The 26,133-nt window shown below is 46.6% G+C and overlaps 2 protein-coding genes across 7 annotated transcripts in view; one reads left to right on the top strand and one right to left on the bottom strand.

Moving 5' to 3' along the window:
- The window catches only part of brca2 (BRCA2 DNA repair associated), a 136,195-nt gene extending 129,467 nt beyond the window's left edge, over positions 1–6,728 (bottom strand). For 2 of the 4 annotated variants that reach the window (XM_085999330.1, XM_085999331.1), the window contains exons 1-3: positions 6,435–6,665; positions 963–1,105; positions 489–743 (exon numbers count right to left, since the gene is read on the bottom strand). In XM_085999330.1, the coding sequence (XP_085855456.1) occupies positions 489–743; positions 963–1,020 (313 nt within the window). In that variant the 5' untranslated portion in view covers positions 1,021–1,105; positions 6,435–6,665. Of the gene's footprint in view, positions 1–488; positions 744–962; positions 1,106–6,434 lie in introns of all 4 variants that reach the window. The other 2 variants (XR_015079777.1, XM_085999333.1) reach the window with 2 other exon arrangements.
- Positions 6,729–16,489: 9,761 nt separating this feature from the next.
- LOC147111929 (zygote arrest protein 2.L-like) lies at positions 16,490–20,914 on the top strand. 3 transcript variants are annotated; one of them, XM_085999327.1, is made up of 4 exons: positions 16,491–17,217; positions 17,790–17,882; positions 19,845–19,919; positions 20,609–20,914. In XM_085999327.1, exons 1-4 carry the CDS (start codon positions 16,513–16,515, stop codon positions 20,750–20,752), a joined length of 1,017 nt encoding a protein of 338 aa, XP_085855453.1. In that variant the 5' UTR covers positions 16,491–16,512; the 3' UTR covers positions 20,753–20,914. The 3 variants fall into 3 exon arrangements, with proteins under 3 accessions (XP_085855455.1, XP_085855453.1, XP_085855454.1); XM_085999329.1 differs by lacking the exon at positions 17,790–17,882 and having other exon boundaries at positions 16,490–17,217; XM_085999328.1 differs by lacking the exon at positions 19,845–19,919.
- The last annotated feature ends 5,219 nt before the right edge of the window (positions 20,915–26,133 follow it).

The following is a 26,133-nucleotide window of genomic DNA, read 5'->3' as shown; positions in this document are numbered from 1 at the left end:
CATGCTCTTCCTCCACTCCAAATTCTCACTGTGCAAGGAGTCTAAATTTTAACAGTCTCCTGCTTTACCTCATTCTTGTCCAGAATTTTAAAATGGTGGAACTCAGTCTTTCCTTCCTCCTACAGTCCTCAGGCTTTCAAAACCCAAATTTGACATCATCTAACCACTACTTCCTGATTTACCTCGTCCTTTCGTCTCTTTCAACCTTAGCTGTGCATTAGAGAGTTTGGCCCTTCACTTTAGTTTCTCAATAAAAAAAATACACCAACACCGCCAAAGGTGTTGGACCAAACAGTTTTTCTGCCTTTTAAGCTATACAATAATATGCAGCAAAATAAAGCAGTTTGGCACCACATTCCAGGTTAACTTCTGCTGCATCACAAAATGCCACATTTAACATGCAGGTTTTCAAAAGCCCCAAAATCATGAATCGCAGGATATCAAACATGTTATATAGGCTGGATTTTTGCAGAGATTTGATGACTTACCTTTTTTCAACCTAGTTTGATCATTCCTTTTTTCTGGTGTGGATACTGAGGGGGTTATATTAGTCAGACCACTGAAGATTGATGGAGTACAATCTAGCTGGCAATACAAAGTCTGCTTCTGCCATGGTGTTTTGAAATAATCGTTATTGTAACTAGATGTAAAGCAATGGGCATCATCTCTAGGTTGTTTAAGCTGGGTAGAAGATGCCGACAAAGTAAGTTCTTCAAACCAATTTGGACATAACGGTCCCAAATCTGTAACGAGGGACAAAAAGTGTTTTGTTTTTTTTAAACAATGTGCCCTGATATTACCTTATTTAAATCAAAGTGGTTAAGGCACAAAAGTAGAAGTACAGAAAAAACAGTAATCTTGAGACATGGATAGAACAGATTTTACCTACGTAATGCAGTTCCACAAAGTGGCAATATCACAAGAGCAACTTTAAGGTATCAGTAAAGTTTTGAGTTCCTTACCTTCTCTACAGAGGGCTATAAAATCAAACATGGCCCTCCTTGAATTTTGTTCTTTCATCTCATTCAACAATGCAACCTCAACAGAATGTTACTCCTGGCAGATCAGGCCATTAAAACTGGAACCCATTTTAATGCAGCTATTCCTGTGAAAATGGAAAATATTTACATTTCCAGAATGATTTTTGTGTCATAAAAGCAAAAAGAAGCATCCAAATGATGGAAATACTAGTGTTTTAGGTACTTGCTAACTCATCATGAAGATGGTGAATACCAAATATAGCATTATTTTCTTCAATTTACATTCTACTAGAAAGATTTTAACTAGGTTAACCCGGTATCTATTACTTAGGTAAATTTTGACTTGGCTGCTAAAAACAAATGTATAGCATTATGAGTGAAACCATAACATAGACCAGAGATAGACCATAAAGGAAAATTGGCAGGCAAAAGTATGTAAGGAAGATAATGAGGAACAGTGAGCCACGGTCATAGTCACACAGGTTATTTGGTGACTGATCGAGGTGGCCTTGGTGCTGGAGTGGGCTGGAAGCTGAATTAGAAGGAAACAGTGGTGGGAGAGGTAAGAGCATATTTGGGTTAGAACACAACCCAAGAACTTTTAGGAGAAAGGGTAAATTGGAGAGGATGCAGTAGTTAAAAAAGAGTTGATGGCAGTTTTTTTGTGTGAAGACAGTAGCTTTGAAAGGGTGGGGGTAAAATTAGCAACAAAATTATGACATTGTCAAACATGGAGCCAAGATGGGAGAGTTGAGTAACGAGTAGCTGATGTGAAGGGGCTGAGGGACCAGGTAGTGGATTTCATGGAGAGGAGTATGATGTAGGCTGCTGGGGCAGACAGAGGAGAAACTGCAGATTGTAGTGACCTGAATTAGGAGCAGAGCTGGCAATAGGAGGTAGCAAGCCCTTGCGTGATTACTGATTAGAGAAAATGGCCTATCTGTGTGTTGGGAATGTATGTGGAGCATGAGGCTCAGGGAGGAGAGTGGGGAAATCAAAACAGAAGCAGGGTGAGTTCAAGTGGAGGAATTAAGTCACCACAGATGAGGAATTGCTCAGTGTACTCTTTTTGGCGATGCTGTAAACAAATAAACTGCAACTTAAAACATTAATGGAAACTTAATAAATTAAAATGCCATTGCACCCCAGTCCCTGCGGTGCCCACCAGTCGCGGAAGGCCTCGGGCGCACCAGTCGACACCGTGTGCTCCATCTCCAGGGCCACCCGGGCGCAAATTGCTCAGTGTAAAGACTGCGAGGACAAAAGATAGGAGGTTTCAGTAATGTCTGATAAACAATGTGGCTACAAGAGCAGGTCAGAGGCTGGGTATTCTGTGGCGAGCGACTCACCTCCTGACTCACCAAAGCCTTTCCACCATCTACAAGGCACAAGTGAGGAGTGTGATGGAATACTCTCCACTTGCTTGCATGGGTGCCGCTCCAACAACACTGAAGAAGCTCAACAAAGCTTCTAGGACAAAGCAGCCCGCTTGATCGGCACCCCATCCACCATCTTAAACATTCACTCCCTCCACCATCGGCGCAACATGGCTTCTTCGACAGCACCTCCCAAACCCACAATCTCTACCACCTAGAAGGACAAGGGCAGCAGGTGCACGGGAACACCATCACCTTCAACTTCCCCGCCAAGTCACAAATCATCCTGACTTGGAAATATATTGCCGTTCCTTCATCGTCGCTGGGTCAAAATCCTGGAACTCCCTACCCTTCACCACACGGACTGCACCGGTTCAAGGCGGCGGCTCACCAGCACCTTCTCAAGGACAATTAGGATGGGCAATAAATGCAGGCCTTGCCAGCGACACCCACATCCCATGAATGAATAAAAAATTATTTTGAAGGAGAGGTGGGATGGGTGATAGTGAGCTGTTTTAACTTGAAGATAGTGCCAGGATAATATGGGTAAATGAGCCATGCGATACACAGTAATGAGTGGCACACTGTAGCTTGGGAAGGAAATGTGGTGGAATGTGTAACTGGGCTGGGGCAGCCTCAGTGAAAGGGAAGCTGCCAAGTTTTGATCAAGCACAAGATGGCAATTACCCTAACCAGGATGTCACTGTAGAGGAGGATAGCCTTGTTTGCAAAAGAGCAAGCACTTTCCAAGGTAATGCATAGGCAAAGCAACAAGAGACTCATTGGGGGTAGAGGGTTGGAGGATGCATGGGAAGAGTCGCTGTAGAGAAATCAGAGGAGATGTGGGGAAGAAGCTGAATAAGTTAATCACCACAGAAGGTAGCAGACAGGGCAAGCACAGAGAGCAGAATAAGACAGTGGAGGATACTCAAGTTGGATCAAAATGTGTTTATGGGTCTGCCCTGGCAAGGTAACAGCCTGGTAACACAGCAAGATAGGAGGCGGGTATGGCATGATGTATCAGAAAAGGATCAGTAAATTACATAGCACAGAAACAGGCCATTCGGCCCAACTGGTCTATGCCAGAGTTTATTCTCCACATGAGCCTCCTCCCACCCCTCTTCATCGAACACTACCAGCATATCATTCTATTCATTTCTCTCTCGTGTGTTTATCTAACTTCCCCTTGTGTGCATTGATACAGCGACCGGGGCAGTGATCTGCTACAGCGCAGGTTCTGGAGGAGCAAACTTGACTATTTCAATGCATTCCTGGCCGACTTCCCATCTTCCACCCTCCATAATCTTAAATTGACCCAAAACTCTGCTGCCTGTATCCTAACTCCCGTTCATTCATCACCCCTGTGCTTGCTGCTCTACATTGGCTCCCGGTTAAGCAAAGCCTCGATTTTAAAATTCTCATCCTTGTTTCCAAATCCCTCCATGGCCTCGCCCCTCCCTATCTCTGTAACATAGAAACATAGAAGATAGGAGTAGGAGTAGGCCATTCGGCCCCTCGAGCCTGCTCCGCCATTTAATGAGATCATGGCTGATCATCCAAATTCAGTACCCTGTCCCTGCTTTCTCCCCATATCCCTTGATCCCGTTAGCCTTAAGAAATATATCTAACTCCTTCTTGAATATATTTAATGAATTGGCCTCACCTGCCTTGTGTGGTAGAGAATTCCACAGGTTCACCACTCTCTGGGTGAAGAAATTCCTCCTGATCTCAGTCCTAAATGGCTTACCCCTTATCTTTAGACTGTGACCCCTGGTCTGGACTCCCCCACCATCAGGAATTTCCTTCCTGCATCTAGTCTGTCTAGTCCTGTTAGAATTTTATAAGTTTCAATGAGATCCCCTCTCATTCTTCTAAACTCCAGCGAATATAAGCCCAATCGACCCAATCTCTCCTCATACGTCATTCCTGCCATCCCAGGTATCAGTCTGGTGAATCTTCACTACACTCCCTCCATGGCAAGAACATCCTTCCTCAGATAAGGCGACCAAAACTGCACACAATACTCAAGGTGCGGTCTCACCAAGGCCCTGTACAACTGCAGCAAGACATCCTTGCTCCTGTATTCGAATCCTCTCGCTATGAAGGCCAACATACCATTTGCCTTCTTAACCGCCTGCTGCACCTGCATGCTTACCTTCAGCGACTGGTGCACAAGGACACCCAGGTCTCATTGCACTTCCCCTTCTCCCAATCTATTGTCGTTCAGATAATAATCTGCCTTCCTGTTTTTGCCACCAAAGTGGATAACCTCGCATTTATCTTCATTATACTGCATCTGCCATGCTTCTGCCCAATCACCCAACCTGTCCAAATCATACTGGAGTTTCTCGGCACCCTCCTCACAGCACACACAACCACCCAGCTTTGTGTCGTCTGCAAACTTGGAGATATTACATCTAGTTCCCACGTCTAGATCATTAATATATATTGTGAATAGCTGGGGTCCTAGGACCGATCCCTGTGATACCCCACTAGTTACTGCCTGCCACTCGGACAAAGACCTGTTTATTCCAACTCTTTGCTTCCTGTCTGCCAACCAGTTCTCTATCCAAGTCAGTACCTTACCCCCAATCCCATGTGCTTTAACTTTACACGCTAATCTCTTATGCGGGACCTTATCAAAAGCCTTCTGAAAGTCCAATACACCACATCCACTGGTTCTCCCTTATCTATTCTACCAGTTACATCCTCAAAAAATTCCAGGAGATTAGTCAAGCACGATTTACCTTTTGTAAATCCATGTTGACTTTGTTCGATCCTGTCACTGTTTGCCAAGTGCTCTGCTATTACATCTTTTATAATGGACTCTAGCATTTTCCCCACTACCGATGTCAGGCTTACCAGTCTGTAATCTCCTCGAGTTCAACATGAGTGACAGGACAGAGCGCCCCCCCCTCCTCTCCTCAGGTCCATGAGGGACAGGGCTGAGCCCTGCCCACCAGCTGTCCTCAGGTCCATGAGTGACAGGGCAGAGCCCCGCCCACCAGCTGTCCTCAGGTCCATGAGGGACAGGGCTGAGCCCTGCCCACCAGCTCTCTTCAGGTCCATGAGTGACAGGGCAGAGCCCCGCCCACCAGCTGTCCTCAGGTCCATGAGTGACAGGGCTGAGCCCCGCCCACCAGCTCTCCGCAGGTCCATGAGTGACAGGACAGAGCCCCGCCCTCCGGCTGTCCTCAGGTCCATGAGTGACAGGACAGAGCCCCACCCACTGGCTCTCCTCAGGTCCATGAGTGACAGATGTAAGAAATCACACAACACCAGGTTATAGTCCAACAGCTTTATTTGAAATCACGCTTGGGGGTCGCGTAACTATGGCCGTTCTTAGTTGGTGGAGCGATTTGTCTGGTTAATTCCGATAACGAACGAGACTCCTCCATGCTAAATAGTTACGCGACCCCCGAGCGTGATTTCAAATAAAGCTGTTGGACTATAACCAGGTGTTGTGTGATTTATTACATTTGTCCACCCCAGTTCAACACCGGCATCTCCACACCATGAGTGACAGAACAGCGCCCCGCCCTCTGGCTGTCCTCCGGTCCATGAGTGACAGGACAGAGCCCCGCCCACTGGCTCGCCTCTGGTCCATGAGTGACAGGACAGAGCCCCGCCCACTGGCTCGCCTCTGGTCCATGAGTGACAGGACAGAGCCCCGCCCACTGGCTCGCCTCTGGTCCATGAGTGACAGGACAGAGCCCCGCCCACTGGCTCGCCTCTGGTCCATGGGTGGCAGGACAGAGCCCCGCCCACTGGCTCGCCTCTGGTCCATGAGTGACAGGACAGAGCCCCACCCTCCGGCTCGCCTCTGGTCCATGAGTGACAGGACAGAGCCCCGCCCTCCGTCTGTCCTCAGGTCCATGAGTGACAGGACAGAGCCCCGCCCTCCGGCTGTCCTCTGGTCCCGGCGACACTGACAAACCCAGAAAAACAGGCCGAGCAATATGTCACGCGAACTGGAGCATCGGCCCCACAGCTTTTTGCCCGGTTTAAATCGCGGTAACGAAATAAGTCCAACTCCAAACCGTGAAGAAACTAGTCCCGCGGAACATGAGCTCCGTACCGTATAATAAACATTATAAGTCTTTCGGATCCCGTGTGGTGTCAGCTCAACCGTCCACCCGGAACTTTCTGAACACTCGCCCTCGCGAGCTCCTTTCGGCTTCGCGCGCTGGGCAAGTCGGGCACGCACCGCCACAAGCCATTGGTCGATCATCCCGACACTGCCGACCAATCGCAGCAGCCGTTTCTTCTATTTCCGCCAATCCAGTGACTGGGGACGGGGGTATTGTGACGCCAATAACCCGCTTGCTCTACAAAAAGGAGTCGAGCAACAAGTTGCTATATAATTAGTGCACGGAGCAGGGACAAAAACACTGGCTAGGGGTTATTTACAGTTTATTTGTTTAATTTACTTGGTCCATTAAAAGAGGGACAAAAACACGACAGGGATACGCTTCGAGAGGTTTGATTTTCATAGTACGATAGCAAAATATTGCGGATGTTGGAAATCCGAAATAACAACAGAAAATGCTGGAAAAACTCAGCAGGTCAGGCAACATCCGTGGACAGAAATTTGAGTTGACGTAATTTCTGTCCACGGATGTTGCCTGACCTGCTGAGTTTTTCCAGCATTTTCTGTTGTTGTTTTGATTTTCATAGGATTTTTTTGCTTCAGAGTTTATACACTGAAGGAAGTGGATCCATTCCTACACACATCTGAGGCAAACCGCCCGCCCCTTCCCAAGCTTGGCCTGCATAACATGAACTCAAAATATATGAAACAAAAACAGAAACGTTTCCACACTCAGCAGGGCAAGGAAGGGTTTATACCTGAAACACGGACTTTTGTTCTTTTCATAATGCTGCCTGACCTGTTTCCAGCTTTTCTTGGTTTTCTTGTTTCAGATCTCCAGCGTCTGCAGTTTTTTTGTTCAAAATGTAGGAACATGACAAAGGGGTACTTCAACCTTTTCACCACACAATAATTTGTCCCTCTGCCTCTGAGCTTTGGGGAAATGCTTTGTTAAAGGTAAATCTGGAAAATGACTTTAAACTAAGCCTTAAGAGTAGGGACAAGAGGGCACAAATTCAAACCAATCAAAAGGCAAACTTAGTCCTTCTTCACACATGGAATGGACTTCCGGGTAAAGTGCTGTCAGCAAAAACCTTTAAGAAGAAAATGAATTACACATTTGTAGAGTCTTTCTGGATGATTGAGTTATCTTTATCTTGTGATTTTGGGGAAAAAAATTGCTCGACAACAATAGATTCTCACGGCCGCTGGAGAGGAACTTGGAAAGGGAGGGGGTAAATCCAATTGTCATGGTCCATGTTGGAACAAACAACATAGGTAGGAATAGGGAGGAGATCCCGCTGAAAGAGTATCAGAAGTTAGGATCTAAATTAAAAAGCAGGACCTCGAGTGTAATAATCTCTGGATTATTGCCCGAGCCACGTGCAAATTGGCATAGAAGCAGACAGATCAGGAGAATTAACATGTGGCAAAAGGGCTGGTGTGGGAAAGAGGGGTTCCTTTTCTGGGACCAGTTCTGGGACAGGAAGGAGCTGTACCAATGGGACAGGCTCCACCTGAACTGGGATGGGACCCGTGTCCTAGCAAAAGGGTAAATAGGGAGGTGGCAAAGGCTTTAAACTAGTAAGATGCTGGGAGGGATCTACAAGAAAAATAACCAGCCTAAATATAAACGAAACAGGAAAAGAGCATAGGAAAGAATAAAGTATAGGAGGACATTGATGGAAATGGAGTAAATACAGTTATAGAACAGGAGTCTAAAAAGATGGTTAAACATAAAGTGAGAGGAAATCCTATTAAAATGAGTTAAACGGTCTGTACAGCAATGCACACTGTATCTAATAAAACAGGGGAGCTGGAGGCAATCATGCGTTGCGAGGAACCAGACATAGTAGGGATTACTCAGACATGGCTACAGAAAAATCAGGACTGGGAATTAAACATTGCAGGGTATAACACATTTAGAAAAGATAGGGAGGGAAAAAGGAGAGGTGGCGTGTACTTATTTGGGATTACATAATGGCAGTAGAAAAAAGTGACGCAGATACCAGCAACACAAAAATAGAATCCATATGGATAGAGAGAAAAGATAAAGGATCAATCACACTAATGGACATAGTCTACAGACCACCTAATAGTGGAAGGGAGGTGGAGGAAGAAATATGCAGACAAATTAGGGAAATGAGTAAAAAACATAGAATAATAATGGGGGAATTCCACTACCCCAATATTAATTGGACAGAAGAGGTAGGTAAAGGGGATAAGTGAATGGAGTTCCGACAAAAAAAGCCCAACAAGGGAGGATTCGCTATTGGATCTAGTAATGGGGAATGAACCAGAGCAGATAAGAGAGTAAAGTAAAGGTAGGGAAACATATAGGCAATAGTGACCATAGTATAATACGCTTTGAGGTGATAATTGAGAAGGACAAAAGTATGACAAAAACCAGGTTAATAGATTGGAGAAAAGCTGATTTTGAGGGGCTGAGAATAGAACTTGGGGGAAAAAAAGGCAACAATATTGTCAAACAACAATTTAGAACAGCAATGGGAACATTTAAAATAGTGTTCAATCTCAGAGAGCACTGGCTCTTCACTTAAACTTAGCTCCCAAAGCGAGAATATCAATGCTAATTTGATCCTGTGAGAGACAACATCATTCATGTCCGAGGCCGGGACCCAGGAGCGAGGACGAGCCCAGCAGCAAGGTCAAGGCCCAGGAGTGGCGCAGCGTGGATCAACAGCGGGGTCGGGGCCCAGGGAAGGTGCGGCACGGGCTAACAGCGAGGTCAGGAGGACCACAATGAATCCTACGAAACCCAAGCAGAGAGGACCTGCGGGAAGGAGGGAGGAGGACAGTAGGAGTATGTTTGTGTGTGTGTGTTAGGCCGTTGTAGCAGAGCCTGGTCTCCAATCGTCTTGGATCCCCTTGCCATTGGACCAAGACCTTGCTCTGTCAAGCCCGTGTGGTAGCTGGTGTGCAACGGCCACCCCACATTAAAAGAATTCACACACAGGCATCTTCCACCCTTTAAAATGAAGTTCGGGACCTGGAATGTCAGGACCCTCATGGACAACCCCAACAGTGACAGACCGGAACGCCGTACTGCTATCATTGCCCGGGAGCTCAGACGCTTCGACATTGACATCGCCGCCCTAAGTGAGACCCGGCGGGCAGGGGAAGGCCAGCTCAAGGAGCAAGGCGGTGGTTACACCTTCTTCTGGAAAGGCAAACCCGAAGAAGAATGCCGCCTCCATGGGGTAGGCTTCGCCACAAAAAATGAACTGGTCGGGCATCTCAGAGACCCCCCTAGTGGTATAAACGAGCGCCTCATGACTCTTCGACTCACCCTAGCCCGAAACCAGTGCGCTACGGTCATGAGTGCGTACGCCCCAACACTGGAAGCCACAGACGAGACTAAAGAGGAATTCTACTCCAGCCTCGAACAATCCCTGTCCCGAGTCCCAACGGGCGACAAGCTGATCCTCCTTGGCGACTTCAACGCCAGAGTTGGAAAGGACACAGACCTCTGGAGAGGTGTGATCGGCAGAGAGGGGGTAGGGAAAGCCAACTCCAACGGTACCCTCCTCCTGTCGAAATGCATAGAACATGGCCTCGTCATAACCAACACCTTGTTCCATCAGAGAGACAAGTACAAGACTTCATGGCAGCACCCTCGTTCCAAGCACTGGCATCTGCTGGACTATGTCATCGTCCGAGCGAGGGACCGCAAGGACGTCCGCATCACCCGCGCCATGACAGGAGCTGATGACTGCTGGACAGACCACCGCCTAATCCGCTCTGTCATCTCCATCAATGTAGCCCCAAAACAGCGGTGGCAACAGAAACAATGCCGCAGGAAAATTAACGCTGGAGCACTCAAAGACCCCGCTAAGAAAGCCCTATTCAGCCTGTGCCTCACAAACAACCTGACGACTCCCAGTGATGCAGAGACACAGAGTGCCCACAGCACCTGGTCTGCACTCAAGGCCTCCATAATCAGCACCTGTGAAGAGATGCTCGGTCACTCAACCAGGAAACAACAAGACTGGTTCGACGAGAATGACCAGGAGATCCAGGAGCTAATAAGCCGCAAGCGCAAGGCATTTCTGATCTGGAAACAGCAACAGAACTCGAGAGCAAGAAAGCAGCTCTACAGAAGCCTGAAGGCCGAGATCCAACAAAAAACTCGCGACCGAAAGAACAGATGGTGGATGGAGAAAGCGCAGGAGATCCAGCAGCTAGCTGACAACCACGACGTGCGTGGATTCTTTAGCGCAGTCAAGACCATCTACGGCCCAAGCACCCAAGACCCTTCCCCACTGCGAGCCAAGAACGGAGAGGTACAGGGACAGGGACGCAGTCAGTGCCCGCTGGAAGGAGCACTTTGAAGATCTCCTTAACCACGACTCTGTCTTCGACACGAGTGTCCTCAACTCCATCCCACAGCATGCTACCCGCCACCATCTCAGCACAACCCCAGCCCGGCATGAGGTTGAAAAGGCCATCCGACAACTGAAGAACAACAAGGCCCCAGGAGCAGATGGAATCCCCGCCGAGGCACTAAAGCATGGCGGAGAAGCATTACTGGCGCGAATTCATGAACTCATTTCTCTTATCTGGAAGGAGGAGAGCATGCCAGGGGACCTCAGAGACGCTGTAATTGTGACCATCTTCAAGAAAGGTGACACGTCCGATTGCGGTAATTACAGAGGAGTTTCCCTGCTATCTGCCACAGGGAAAGTCATCACAAGAATCCTCCTCAATCGCCTTCTCCCAGTAGCCGAAGAGCTCCTCCCAGAGTCGCAATGCGGATTCCGCCCACTAAGGGGCACAATGGACATGATCTTCACCGCACGTCAATTACAAGAGAAATGCAGGGAACAGCACCAACCACTGTACATGGCCTTCTTTGATCTCACAAAGGCCTTCAACACTGTCAACTGTGAGGGATTATGGAGTGTCCTCCTCAAATTCGGCTGCCCTCAAAAGTTTGTCACTATCCTCCGCCTGCTTCACGACGACATGCAAGCCGTGATCCTGACTAACGGTTCCACCACAGACCCAATTCACGTACGAACCGGGGTCAAGCAAGGCTGTGTCATCGCACCAACGCTCTTCTCAATCTTCCTTGCTGCAATGCTCCATCTCACCCTCAGTAAGCTCCCCACTGGAGTGGAGCTAATTTACAGAACAAACGGGAAACTGTTCAACCTCCGTCGCCTCCAGTCCCGATCCAAGGTCGTCCCATCCTCTGTCGTCGAATTACAGTATGCAGACGATGCTTGCGTCTGCGCTCACTCGGAGGTCAAACTCCAAACCATCGTAAACACCTTCACTGAAGCATACGAGAGCATGGGCCTTACACTAAACATCCATAAGACAAAGGTCCTCTACCAACCTGCCCCTGCCACACAGTGCTGCCCCCCAATTATCAAAATCCACGACAAGGCCTTGGACAACGTGGACCACTTTCCATACCTCGGGAGCCTACTGTCAACAAGGGCAGACGTCGATGACGAAGTCCAATACCGCCTTCAGTGTGCCAGTGCAGCCTTCGGTCACCTGAGGAAGAGAGTGTTTGAAGACCAGGACCTCAAACCCGGCACTAAGCTCATGGTCTACAGGGCAGCAGTGATACCTGCCCTGCTGTATGCCTCAGAGACATGGACCATGTACAGCAGGCACCTCAAAGCACTGGAGAGGTACCACCAACGCTGTCTCCGCAAGATCCTGCAAATCCATTGGCAGGATAGGCACACCAACGTCAGTGTTCTTGCTCAGGCCAACATCCCCAGCATTGAAGCTCTGACCACGCTCAATCAGCTCTGATGGATGGGTCACACTGTCCGCATGCCCGATACGAGACTCCCAAAACAAGCGCTCTATTCGGAGCTCCGGCATGGCAAGAGAGCCCCAGGTGGGCAGAGGAAACGCTTCAAGGACACCCTCAAAGCCTCCTTGAAAAAGTGCAACATCCCCACCGACACCTGGGAATCCCTGGCCCAAGACTGCACAAAGTGGAGGAGAAGCATCCAGGAAGGCGCCGAACACCTCGAGTCTCTTCGCCGGGAGCAAGCGGAAGCCAAGCGCAAGCAGCGCAAGGAGCGCACGTCAACCCAAGCACCCCACCCACCTGCCCCTTCAACCACCGTCTGCCCCACCTGTGACAGAGACTGTAGGTCCTGCATTGGACTAATCAGCCACCTGCGAGCTCATTTTTAATGTGGAAGCAAGTCACCCTCAGTTTCAAGGGACTGCCTAAGAAGAGAAGAAGAACAGGAAAAATAAATTCCGCTAAAAGGAAAGAACAAACTAAACAATAATGAGACTCCATGGATGAATAAAGCCATAAGGGAACAATTGAGGGTAAGGAAAGAGGCATACATTAAATACATGAACAGCAGGGGAGTGCATGATAAGGGAGAATATGAAGAGATTAGGAGAGAAGTCAAAAAAACAATTAGGAAGGCAAAGAGGAACTATGAAATTAAATTATCAAGGAACATAAAACAAAATAGTGAAATATTTTATGGCCACATCAATAAAAAAAGGAAGGTTGGGGTGGGAATTGGGCCATTAAGGGATAGACAAGATAATACCACAGGTAATGATAGAGAGATGGCAGAAATATTAAATAATTATTTTGCTTCAGTATTTACCAGGGAGAAAGAACAGACGGACATGACATTGGATGATGAGATTAGTAATAAGATAAGTGCATTTAAAAAAAAGGGGATATATTAAATAAACTAATCAAACTCAAAGAGGATAAAACCCCTGGTCCGGATGGATTGCATCCACGCATTTTAAAAGAATCTAGGGAAGAGATAGCAGAGGAATTACTACACATATTTAATAATTTGTTAGAAAAAGGTGTAGTGCCAGAGGATTGGCGGCTAGCTAATGTAATACCGATATTTAAGAAGGGGGATAGAACATGCCCAGGGAATTATAGACCAGTCAGCTTAACATCGGTGGTAGGAAAAATAATGGAATCCCTACTAAAGGAGAAAATAGAAGAACATCTAGAAACCAAAAATATAATAATGAATAGTCAGCATGGATTTCCAAAGGGGAAGTCTTGCTTGACCAACCTTATTGGATTTTTTGAAGAGGCAACAGAGTGCGGACAATGGCAATGCAGTAAATGTAATTTATCTGGATTTTCAAAAGGTCTTCAATAAGGTACCCCATAATAGACTGATGAACAAGGTCAGAGAATGCAGAGTCAGGGGACAAGTAGCAGAATGGATTGCTGGCTGGCTTCAGGACAGAAAGCAGAGAGTAGGAGTAAAGTGTAGTTATTCACAGTGACAGAAGGTGGGTAGTGGTGTTCCACAAGGATCAGTGCTGGGACCACTGCTGTTCACGATTTACATTAACGATTTAGACTTTGGAATCAAAAACACAATTTCTAAATTTGCGGATGACACCAAATTGGGGGGGATAGTCAATACTGAGGAGGACTGCAGCAAATTACAGGAGGACATTAATAAACAAGCAGAATGGGCATATCATTGGCAAATGAAGTTCAACACAGATAAATGTGAGGTATTACATTTTGGTAGGAAGAATAGGGAGGTCACTTATCACTTGGAGGGTGCGAGTCTAGGTGGGGTAGAGGAACAAAGGGAGTATAAATACACAAATCACTAAAAGTTGCGACGCAGGTTAGCAAGGCCATAAAAATGCAAACCAAGCACTGGGGTTTATTTCTAGAGGTATAGAATTGAAAAGTAGGGAAGTTATCCTAAACCTGTATCGAACCTTGGTTAGACCATACTTGTCATGGTACTGCGTATAGTTCTGGTCACCATATTATAAAAAGGATATAGGGGCACTGGAGAAGGTGCAGAGAAGATTTGCAAGGATGATACCAGAAATGCAAGGGTATACATATCAGGAAAGGATGAACAGGCTGGGTCTCTTTTCTCTTGAAAAAAGAAGGCTGTGACCTAATAGAGGTCTTTAAAATTATGAAAGGTTTTGATAGAGTGGATAGAGAGAGAATGTTTCCACTTGTGGGGAAGAGCATAACTAGAGGCCACGAATATAAGATAATCACCAAGAAATCCAATAGGGAATTTAGAAGAATCTTCTTTACCCAAAGAGTGTTGAGAATGTGGAACTCGCTACCACAGGGAGTGGTTGAAGCAAATAGTATAGATGCATTTAAGGGGAGGCTAGGCAAGCATATGAGGGAGAAGGGAATAGAGGGTTATGCTGATAGATTTAGATGAGAAAAGACAGGAGGAGACTCGAGTGGAGCATAAACGGCGGCATGGACTGGTCGGGCCGAATGGCCTGTTTCTGTGCCATATATCCTATGTAATCCTCTTTCCCAGTTAGAAGAATTTGGACCATGAGATCATGTTAAATTTCTTGTCTCATCTGCCACAATTTTTCATCTTCTGAAAATTCTTTGGTACCTTGAAACTAGATAATGATCAACAACAAGTAGGAACTCTAGTTGATTTTTTCCCTTTCCTTGCCCCAAGGATACTGATACAAATTGTAACTCCTCACTGTCACTCTGGCTGACATCAGCTAACTCCGTCTAATTTGGGATGGATGTGTTTGATGTCAGCAGGACATCCTTTACAGTGTTTTTTGTGGGGGGAGGGTGGCACACCAACGGAGAGTTCAGGTTAATTAATTCTAGAAAACTGACATTTTAAAGTGACGATGATATTTAATATCATTTAAAATGAGTTAAAATATAGAATAATTAAAACAAAATAAATGAGTTTATATATGTTTAAAAAAAACACGGGTCCAAATTTTCTGCAAGGTTTTTGGCTTACTGACAAAGTTAACGGTATCTATTTTATTGTTGTGTGCTCTGTGATCTGGATTTAGTCGCCATTTGGGGAGTTAGCCTGTCTTTTTATTAGATGATTAATTTTCCTTGTATTAAAAAGAAAAAAATTGATGTTGATACAGATTTCTTTTGACTCTTCCAGACCATGGAAGATTTATGATGTGATGCCTGGTGTTTCTCAAAGCATTTCTTATTTCTCAAGGTCATACATTTAAGTCTGTGATTCTTTTGATATGAAACTGAGTTGGTAGGAGCATCTCTGCTGGTTTCTTGTATCCCAGCAAAGTGGCTAAAATGTTTGTCACCAACATTTCTCTCAAACAGGCTCAGATTGGTCTCAGTTAAGTAGTCATACACGACACATACAATTTTGATTTATCTTGGAGCTTCAAATTCAGTTCATTCACATGAGAAGCAATATCATCTAATAAAGCAACATTAGTTGCAAATAGTTCTTTCCCTAGCTTCACCTTTTTTGGACTTCTTCAATGTTACATATATAATAATTTTAAAGAGGAAACAGTCCACCCAGCATCTTTGCATAACTCACTGATCTCTATGCGGCACACATCCTTATATGCAGTAATTTATCCTTCGCCTCAAAAACAAAAATAAATGGTTTCATGTTTACAACCGTTGTTTCCATTCAAAAAATGTGCTTATTCAGATGACAGCTGTCAGTGGTGGGGAGTGAAACTTTTTCATTTTTACACCAAAATGTCACTATCAAGCATTCTCAATTGAGGTGCACAGCAGATCCAAGCTCTCTACTTTGCCACATAAATTTACCATAACCTCAGAGAAAAAATGAACTGAAGGATATCCAAAAGCTCTTTACAGCCAATGAAGTACTTTTTAAAAATGTAGTCACTGTTGTAATATAGGAAATGTGGCAGTCAATTTGCACACAGCAAGATCCCACAAACAGCGATGAGATAAATGACTAGTATGTGATGTTGGTTGAGGGTCACCAGGGAGATTTCCATGTAATTAGCAGGCGATATTTTACATCCACCTGAGATGGGGCATCGGTTTAGCCGCTCAACCAAAAGACGGAACAGCACTCCCTCAGCACAGCACTGAATGGAATCAGGTCAGCTCTCTGGCATGGGGCTATCCACCGTCATCCTGCTTGGTCGATCAAATATAAGCAATTACATAATTGGTTTATCAATTAAAAAATCAACGTTGAACCTGTTTAGAGTAATTAACACATATTGACAGAAGACTAAATGGCTCCTATATAAAAGGATATCTTGGCCTCTTTTGACCGACCTGTGTATGCTGATTCTCAGGATGGAGGGGTTTGTTTATTCACCCCTGAACACATATACTTATAACAACCCCAAACCGAGGCAGCAGAACTGGAGACAGAAAAGCTACCCTCAAGGTAATGTTGAAACTGTTGAGTACTTGGACAACTACAAGAGGGCGCAGCTGAAAGCTATTCTCTCCCAAGTGAACCCCAACCTGACTCCACGCCTGAGAAAAGCAAATACTAAAGAGATCGGGATCCAGGTTAACCCGAAGGTCGATGCTTCCGTACAATGCTCGCTGGGCCCCCGGACCCTACCTCGTCAGAGGCGACGGATTACAGCCGAAGAAGCGCTCCCGAGAGCCCGATCCCGATCGCCATCGCCCAACAGTGCTGTGGAAGCCAGCAGTGACCCCGAGGCTGTCGGAGCGACATCGCGTTCGCCAACCGTCGTGCGTTTCTCTCGCCCCGTCGCTATCTCCATCTACTCGTCTGCATTTGACCGGCGCCTGGTGAAGAGCCAAGAACCAGACAAGCCCGAGGAGAAGATTCCCTCAGACGACTGGGAGGAAGATTCCGCTCCACCACAGGAACAGAAAGTGGAAGCTCCTCCTCCTGAGAAAGAGAATCTGGACACAGCAGAAGTGAAGGAAGAAGACCAAGGAAAGACTGAGCAGAAGGATAATCCAGAAGCTAAGACGGGCGAAGGCAACCAGAAGTTCCGCTTTCAGGTAAAAATAAACTCTTTACCCAACCATGCGAATGCAAATTACAAAAGTAAGGGTAAATAATGGAATACAACTAATGGGGATCTTGACGCAAACGGATATATGTGGGAGGGATTTGGACAGGCGCTGTCCACACCAGCAGTGAAACGTGTAAACCTACTCAAACCTAGGTAGAAGTTATTTTTTAGTGAGGTGCATAAAAATGTTATTTAAACCAACATAAACTTGACCGGGTTGCTAAAACTTCCTTAATCCACGTGAATGAACAATTGAGTAATGTACTAAGCTGAAAATACGGTTTTGCCTCAACACTTTTTTACTTTACGCACTTTTTTGCCCCTCGTTTAGCCCCTACACACTTATTTAAGGGTGCAGGATAAGGTTCTGCACTTGCCTGATTTCAAGCGTTGAATTGATAATGCTGGCATTCTTGTCTGTTCTATCCAGAACTGCTAAAGCCAATTGTGCCCTTGCGTTGCCAAATTAATGCCAACCTCTGGGCAAATGATTGAATTTGTGCCCTTGGTCTGCATAGGTCAACTAATCTATTGAAGACTAACTAATCCATCTTTCAGTTTCTGGAACAGAAATATGGATATTATCACTGCAAAGACTGCAATATCAGATGGGAAAGTGCTTATGTCTGGTGTATTTCTGGAACAAACAAGGTAAGCTTCCACTGATAGTAATTCTTCATGGAGTGTGGTTGGAGCATTGAATTTTTTTTGTACACTTACAGCTCAAAGGGGTGGGGGAAATGAAAGCAGGTGGATAAATATTTGAAATGGAAGATTCATGGTGCTGGGATTTGTTTTGAATTGCTCTAGCAGAAAGCAGCACAGATGATGAGCAACATGGCTTCTTTGGCATTGTCAACTTCGATGGCTCCATTTCTCTACTAAATTAGTAGATCTAAGTAAAATTGTCTTGGGAGCTACAAATTTACTAAGCTAACAAGGTAGGCCATTCAGCCCCTTGACTCTGTACTGCCATTCAGTTAGATCATGGCTGATCTGTACTTCAATACTACTTACCTGCCTTTGCTCCAGGATCCCTTAATGTCTACCAAAACAAAAATAATACCTACCAAAAATCTTGAATATTTCAATTGACTTGGCATCAACAGCCTTTTGGGGGAGCAAATTCCAGATTTCCACTATCCTTTTGTGTGAGGGGGTGGTGTGCTTTCTGACTTTGGCTTAATGCAAATTAAAATTATGGCCTCTTGTTTGGGATTCTTTTACTAAAATAAATACTGTGTATCTACCCTACTGAATCCTTTTAATCATTTTAAAGACCTCAATTAGACCACTCCTCCACTTGCTAAATTCAAGGGAATACAAGCTGAGTTTATGTAACTTGTCCTCATATATAATTTAACTCTCTAAATCTTGGTATCAATCTGGTAAATGTGTGCTGTACCCCTTCCAATGCCAGTATCTTCCTAGGGGTTCAGTGCCCAACACTGAATGCTGTACTCCAGATGGGGTCTGACCAAGGTTCTGTACAACTGAAGCATCACTTCCTCACTTGAATTCTAACCCCTCTTTTTGAGAGAGGTCAAAATTTCATTAGCCTTTTTGATTACTTTTTGTATCGGTGTACTGACTTAGTGATTTGTGTATATGGACACTAAATCACTTTGCTCCTCCACAGCTCCTACTATCTCGCTATTAAAATATTCTGTTTCTTTCTCTGATCTAAAGTGGCTGACATTACACTTTCCCACATTGAATGCTATCTGCTATAATTCTACCCACTCATTTTAGTCTCTGTCCCTTTGTAACTTCCTGCACCCATTCACAGTTTACTGTACCTCCTAACTTGGGTGGTGAGGTGGCTGGTTTATTATCTACATTACATTTGAAAAGACCGACCATAACTTAAAATAGTTCCTGCAATTAAGATGCTGATTAAATACTTCTGATCAATTTGTTTTTGTCCAAAAAAGTTGATCCAGTAATTAATTGCATTTAAAATGGTTGTTTTTGCAATTAAAATTGGTGGCAATTTAAATATACAGTGACTTATTGGAGTAGACTGCTCTTTGTATAGCTGACCTTGTCGAGTTCTGGCAGGATAATGCCATCACAACTGCTGGACATATGCAGATAAACTTTAATGCACATTACATTTATCTGTAGCACTTCATGGCTGGTATCCTAGATAGTATATTGTGGCTGATCTGTAATCATGGAAAGCTTTTATGATTGATCTGGCTTGCAAGTTTTTCACAATAATGGGCTCTTGAGTAGGTCTTTTTTTTTTTGTTTTGTTTTGCCCAAAATGGATCTGATTGGCAAGGAGCTACTGGACACTGTTATAGTACAAGTCTTTGGGCTTAATTTGATACTGCAGTCACTGCATAAAAGGAATGTGAATCATTAAAATGGGAAAGAATAGAAACTAGACATGCTTCTAATACAAAATATTGCCTAACCATTAGTAAAGTTATGACTTGGTGGCAGATGTGGAAACTTGAACATGGTCCATTTTGTGATTGTGGTAAGTAATCACTTTTTTGACTGATCAGCAACTGCTATAAAATGGCTTTGACCTAATCCTGGCATTCAGTAGGGGGCAGGGAAAAGAAGCTAGCTTAGCTGATAAAGCACGTTCTAATTTTTCAGGTTTACTTCAAGCAATTTTGTCGCAAGTGTGATAAGGGGTATAATCCTTACAGGGTGGAAGCTATTCTGTGCCAGGTAAGCTAACTATATAACTGCATATGTTACAGACTTTCAAACTGGTAAAACTAAGCTAAGGACAAGGGTTCTGTAAATTGTCGTCTTCCCTCAATGCCACTGGCATACATCAACAAAGGCACTAAGCAAAGTGATGTCATGTACCCTTCCATTACTTGAAACTTGGAATTGTATTGATTATGATTGAAATAGCATAACTGAGAACAAGCAGTCATGTTTTAATGCATTATTGTGCTAATAATCACTAATTCAGTGGTTCGGTTATTTACTAAATTGTTCAGGAACAATGGTTGATCTAAGTATAATGCATGCAGTTTGCATAGACTGCCTGAAACCATCTATATTGCTTTTGATGGAATGGTTGCCATCCTTTTGAGCCCAGCTACACCTGAGGAAGAGTACTTGTGTACACTATGTGAAGGGCCAGTGGATTTGTGTGGGGGTCCTGAATCTGTGGGATCACATGAATAAGTATCAAAACATCTAACTACTGTTTAAAGCTTCCTGAATTTGGGGGGGGGGGGATGGTGGGAAAGAGAAAATCTATTTAAAACTGCTACACTCCAGGGTCCAAATTGAAATCTCAATTGTTTAGAAGCAGTAGGCAATACATTTAATCTTGGACCAGATGAGACATGGAGTGTTCTTATGAAGATGTTTTTAATAGTGCATCTTGTTTCTATTTTCAGACTTGCTTCAAACCCCGCTGCACTTGTACTCAGAAGAAGCGACACATTGACCCAAAGAGACCACACCGCCAGGAATTATGTGGCCGTTGCCGGGGAAAGAGGTTATCCTGTGACAATACATATAGCTTCAAGTATATTGTCTGAAATATTTAGCTTTCTCCTAGTTTGTGCAATTTCATCCAAAATATTGATCTTGTATGGTACTAAGGCTACTGACATGGCATGGATAATGGATTTTTTGTATTCCTATGTAGCAATTGTATACAGTCTAAATGTGCAATATGAATTAAATTATTAAAGCACTTATTCAAACTGTGTAGTATCTGAGCATTGAATGGGGTTAAGGAGAAACTGCTGCTTTTGAAAGTGGTGACTCATAATCAAGTTTCTTAGCCCTGGTCCAATCAAGTGTTTCCTTTTTACATAGTGGGTTCTATGACTTGGTCCTCCATATATTTTGATTTGACCATTTTAGTATTTGAAGTAGGTAGGAGCAGATCCAAAATTGGGTCATGCTGTGCTCTTCTGCTTGTTTACTCTTGCTGAAAAGGAATAGTTTCATCTGATGAATGTAAAATGAGGATTGGAGGGACAAAGCCCATGTAGTGTTGGTCTACACGATTTTCCAACACAAATTGGAATGTTATCTTTCTGTTCAACAGTCATTGGTTACTGCTTAGCTAATATTTGCTGTAATAGCTAAACTATGCCCTTCTGTTAGATTAAGATTCTTTGGTTTTGGAGAACACTTGCGAGAAGGGGCAGATAGGCCTCCCTTCCTTCCAGGTTACTGCATTCAATGGATAGGCAGTGTCCCATCTGTCAATTTCAGATATGTTGCACTTGTATTTCCAAAATCTCTCTAGACCAATAAGAATACATCTAATGTACTGTCTGGATATAGGCAAGATCAAATGTCCATGCACTCTACAGAATTTAACCCACTGAAGAAAATGGGTCCTCTGGGTAGTATTTGTGAAGCAAAGAAAGCTATTTTTTAAACTAGTTGGTGCTAGCCAGACATAAGTAGTTACAGGTCACCTAGATGTTTTTTGATTTGGTTAAGCTTTTTTTTGTTCATGATGTGGGCATCCCTTGTAAGGCCAGCATTTATTGCCCTTGAAGGTGGTGAGCTGCTGCCATGAACTGCTGCAGTCCATGTGGTGAAGGTACTCCCACAGTGCTGTTGGGGATGGAGTTCTAGAATTTTGACCCAGTGACTATGAAGGAACAGTGATCTATTTCCAAGTCAAGATAGTGTATGACTTGGAGGTGATGGTGTTCCCATGCGCCTGCTGCCCTTGTCCTTCTAGGTGGTAGAGGTGCTGCAGTGCATCCTGTGGATGGTACACACTGCGCTGGTGGTGGGAATGAATGTTTTAAGGTGGTGGATGGGGCGCCAATCACACCAGCTGCTTTGTCCTAAATGGTGTCAAGCTTCTTGAGTGTTTGTGCTGCACTCATCCAAGCAAGTGGAGAGTATTCATCACACTCTTGACTTGTGCTTTTGTAGGTGGTGCAAAGGCTTTGGGGAGTCAAGTGAGTCACTCCCCACACCAGCCTCTGACTTGCTCCTGTAGCCACAGTATGTGGCTGATAAGTTTCTGGTCAATGGTGACCCTCCAGGATGTTGGTGGGGGGATTTGGCTATGAAAATGCCATTGAATGTCAAGGGGTTGTGGTTAAACTCTTGGTAATTGCCTGGCACTTGTGTGGTGTGAATGTTACTTTCCATTTAATCAGCCCACACCTGAATGTTTTGCTGTATGCAGGCATGAACTGCAAATGGAACTGAACCCTAATTGAACATCCCCACTTCTGACCTTATGATGGAGTGAAGTTCATTGAAGCAGCTGAAGATGGTTGATCCTAGGACATTGGCCTGAGGATCTCTTGCAATGATGTCCTGGGACCAATATGATTGGCCTTCAACAACCACAGCCATCTTCCTTTGTGCTAGGTATGACTCCAGCCATTGGAGAGTTTCTACCCACCCCCGATTCCCATTGACTTCAATTTTACTAGGGTTCCTTGATATCGAGGGTAGTCACACTCTCTCCTCCTCCTGGAATTCGGCTCCTTTTTCCATGTTTGGACCAAGGCTGTAATGAGGTCTGGAGCCAAGTGGTCCGGGCAGAACCTTACTTTTGCAGCTCAATATCTAATGGGTTCAGCTCTACTCTTGGTGCTGTGTAGCTTTGTATTTCCCCTATTAGTCAGGACACTCTCTCTCTATTCTGCTTCTCATTGTGTGGGGTGGGGATTGTAGGGGGTGGTGTGGGGTGGCGTGTGCGCCCAGTCAGTTATGCCCTGACTGTTTTTGTGAGCGGTTCGAATTGCTCCCACTCCCCTGGGTTCTAGACACCGGACTTGGGTACAGGAAGCGATACAGAAATCTCGAGTAGACGGGTGGTTTGGATGCAAGCAAAACCAAGATTTTATTGAACAGAGAAATTAATAGTCTTAAAAGGAAAAGGAAGTTATCATTATAGAATTATAGGCAAACACCAATAACTACACTTATGCAGGGAATGGGGAACACACGTCGCATCGAGGGAAAACAACTATCTTGACAATCCCATTATCCCACCCCTATACCTAACTAGATTAAGCTATGAGGGGTCAGAATTCATGCTCACCAATCCAAAGATAAAAGCCAACTGTTAACAAATGCAAGTTTTGAAGTCTGGATTTTTGGTCCTTCTAGGTACCTCGTCGCCACATGGTCCTCAGGAGTGTGGTGTTGGGTCGGTTGCTGCGACACACCCTCCCCTCCCCCCGGCCCCTGTCTCGATGGGTTCTCCTCTTCTCCCGCGGGCGGTCGTTGGGGGTAACGTTACGTTGATGAGACGATTAGCAGTTTTTACTGCTTAGATTTTACTACCCATCCTTCAAATACCAGCATATTCGTTATGGCGTGGACACCTGCGTTTATTTGCAGTGTTCAAGGTGTTTGCCTTCACCGTCCTTGAGGACTTTCTTCCCCAAGCGTCAGTTTATAACTAGGTGTTTGGTTTAAATTATCGATACGGTTTTCGCTGTCCTTATCGAGTTATTATCATCGTCTCGTCTGACTACTATACAAGTCCGGGGCTATCTGCTCAACTTCGTCTCGCCCCCTTTTCTGCAGCCTGGGCATCCTAGATGGCTGTGGACGTGGGCCTCGCCCCCCCTTCCCAGCAGTTGCTATGGTGGCCTTGGTTACTGAAAATCTGCTCCAGGGAGAGAACCCTGGCCAGGGCACGAGTAAGAGCGGCAGCCCAAGAGGCCAGAGCCACGAGAGCAGGGTCAAAAGCAAGAGAGATTACTACCCGGGGCATTCAGTTATACCTTTTTCGAAAACCCTTATCTTCACGCCAGATCAGGTTAGTTCTTTGTCTTAAACTTGGCGGGCTAACCAATGGTAGCAATCTATACTGACGGTTTTTAGATGGCCGGTAATCGCAGTTACCAGTCCAATAATTGACTGGTATTGTCCTGAGTTCCTTGATGGGCTTGTCCAACCTCGATGGCTGTGTTAATCTGTTTTTGATAATGTATGCAGACTGTTTGATGGCTTTAACTATAGGCCTCACAGAATTTAGATCTGTCTCCAATTCGGTCTAATACATCAAGGTCCTGTCTCATTCCCAAATACAAAGTCTCTCTTCAATGAAAGCCTGCAGCCTTAGTTTCAATTTCTCCCAAGCTGCCTGCACTGCAGAATCCATTTGGGAACCCCACAGGCTTTCTGCCACGAGGCCTAGACACCATCTTGGGTACCCTTTTTAATTAAAAATGTCCATGCAGGATCCCTTTTATTAATAACTAGCTGGGGGTGCCCGGCGGTGCTGAGGCTTTTTTGAGGGCATGTTGTTGGAAGAAAGAGAGGGAGCGACTGGGGGGAAGAGAAAGAGGGAAGGAGGGGGGGGGAGAGAGGGGGGGGGGAAGGGGAGAGAGAGAGTGGGGGAAGGGAGAGAGAGGGGGGAGAAGGAGAAAGGGAGAGATGGGGGAAGGGGGAGAGATGGGGGATGGGGGGGAGATGGGGGGAAGGGGGGAGAGATGGGGGGAGAGAGAGGGAAGGGGAGAGGGGGGGAGAGAGAGGGAAGGGGAGGAGGGGGGAGGAGGGGGGGGAGAGAGGGAGGGGGGGAGGGAGAGGGAAGGGGAGGGGGAGAGAAGGGAGGGGGAGAGAGGGGGGAAGGAGAGGGGGGGAAGGGGAGAAGGGGGGAAGGGGAGAGGGGGGGAAGGGGAGAGCGGGGGAAGGGGAGAGAGGGGGGGAGGGAAGGGGAGATGGGGGGAGGGAGAGGGGGAAATGAGGGAGGGAGAGGGGGGAAGGGGAGATGGGAGGGGAGGGGGAGAGAGAGAAGGGGAGGAGGGGGAGAGAGAAGGGGAGGAGGGGGGAGGAGGGGGAGAGGAGAGAAGGGGGGAGGAGGGGGAGAGGAGAGAAGGGGAGAGGGGGGGGAGAGAGAGAAGGGGAGAGATGGGGGGAAGGGGGGAGGGGAGAGAGGGGGGAAGGGGAGAGAGGGGGAAGGGGAAGGGGAGAGGGGGAAGGAGGGAGGGGAGAGGGGGAAGGGGAGAGGGGAAAGGGGGAGGGGGGAGGGAGGAGAGGGGAGGGAGGAAGGGGGGGGAAGGGGAGATGGGGGGAGGGGAGATGGGGGGAGAGGGGAGAGGGGAGGGAGAGGGGGGAAGGGGAGATGTGGGGGAGAGGGGAGGGGGAGAGAGAGAAGGGGAGGAGGGGGGAGGAGAGAAGGGGAGAGGGAGGGAGGGGGGAGAGGGGGAGAGAGAGGGGGGGAGGAGGGGGGGAAGGGAGGGGGGAGAGGGAGAGGGGGGGAGAGAGAGGGAGGGTGGGAGAGAGGGGGGGAAGGGGAGAGGGGGGAAGGGGAGAGTGGGGGAAGGGGGAGAGAGAGGGGGGAAGGGGAGAGAAGGAGAAGGGGAGAGATGGGGGGAAGGGGGAGGGGGGGGAAGGGGAGAGAGGGGGAAGGGGAGAGAGGGAGGGAGGAAGGAGGGAGGGGGGGAAGGGGAGGGGGGGGAAGGGGAGAGGGGGGAGGGGAGTGGGGGGAGAGGGGAGGGGGGAAGGAGGGGAGAGGGGAGGGGGAAGGAGGGGAGAGGGGAGGGGGGAAGGGGAGGGGGGAGAGGGGAGGGGGGAAGGGGAGAGGGGAGGAGAGGGGGGGAAGGGGAGATGGGGGGAGAGGGGAGGGGGGGGGAGGGGGGGAGAGAGGGAAGGGGAGGAGGGGGGGAGGAGGGGGGGGAGGAGAGAAGGGGAGAGGGAGGGGGGAAGGGAGGGGGGAGAGGGAGAAGGGGAGAGGGGGGGAGGAGAGAAGGGGAGAGGGAGGGGGGAAGGGAGGGGGGAGAGGGAGAAGGGGAGAGGGGGGGAGAGAGAGAGGGAGAGAGGGGGGGGGAGGGGAGAGGGTGAGAGGGGGGGGGGGAAGGGGAGAGAGGGGGGGAGAGAGGGAGGGAGAGGGGGGGAAGGGGAGAGAGAGAGGGAGGGGAAGGGGAGGGAGAGAGAGGGAGGGGAAGGGGAGGGGGAGAGAGAGAGGGAGGGAGAG

The sequence above is a fragment of the Somniosus microcephalus genome, chromosome 10, assembly GCF_052327205.1.
Source record: "Somniosus microcephalus isolate GS21.2 chromosome 10, FLI_Smic_1.0, whole genome shotgun sequence".
NCBI lineage: Eukaryota > Metazoa > Chordata > Chondrichthyes > Squaliformes > Somniosidae > Somniosus > Somniosus microcephalus.
The sequence above is the reverse complement of the archived record's forward strand: the minus strand, read 5'-3'. Positions and strand labels throughout refer to the sequence as shown.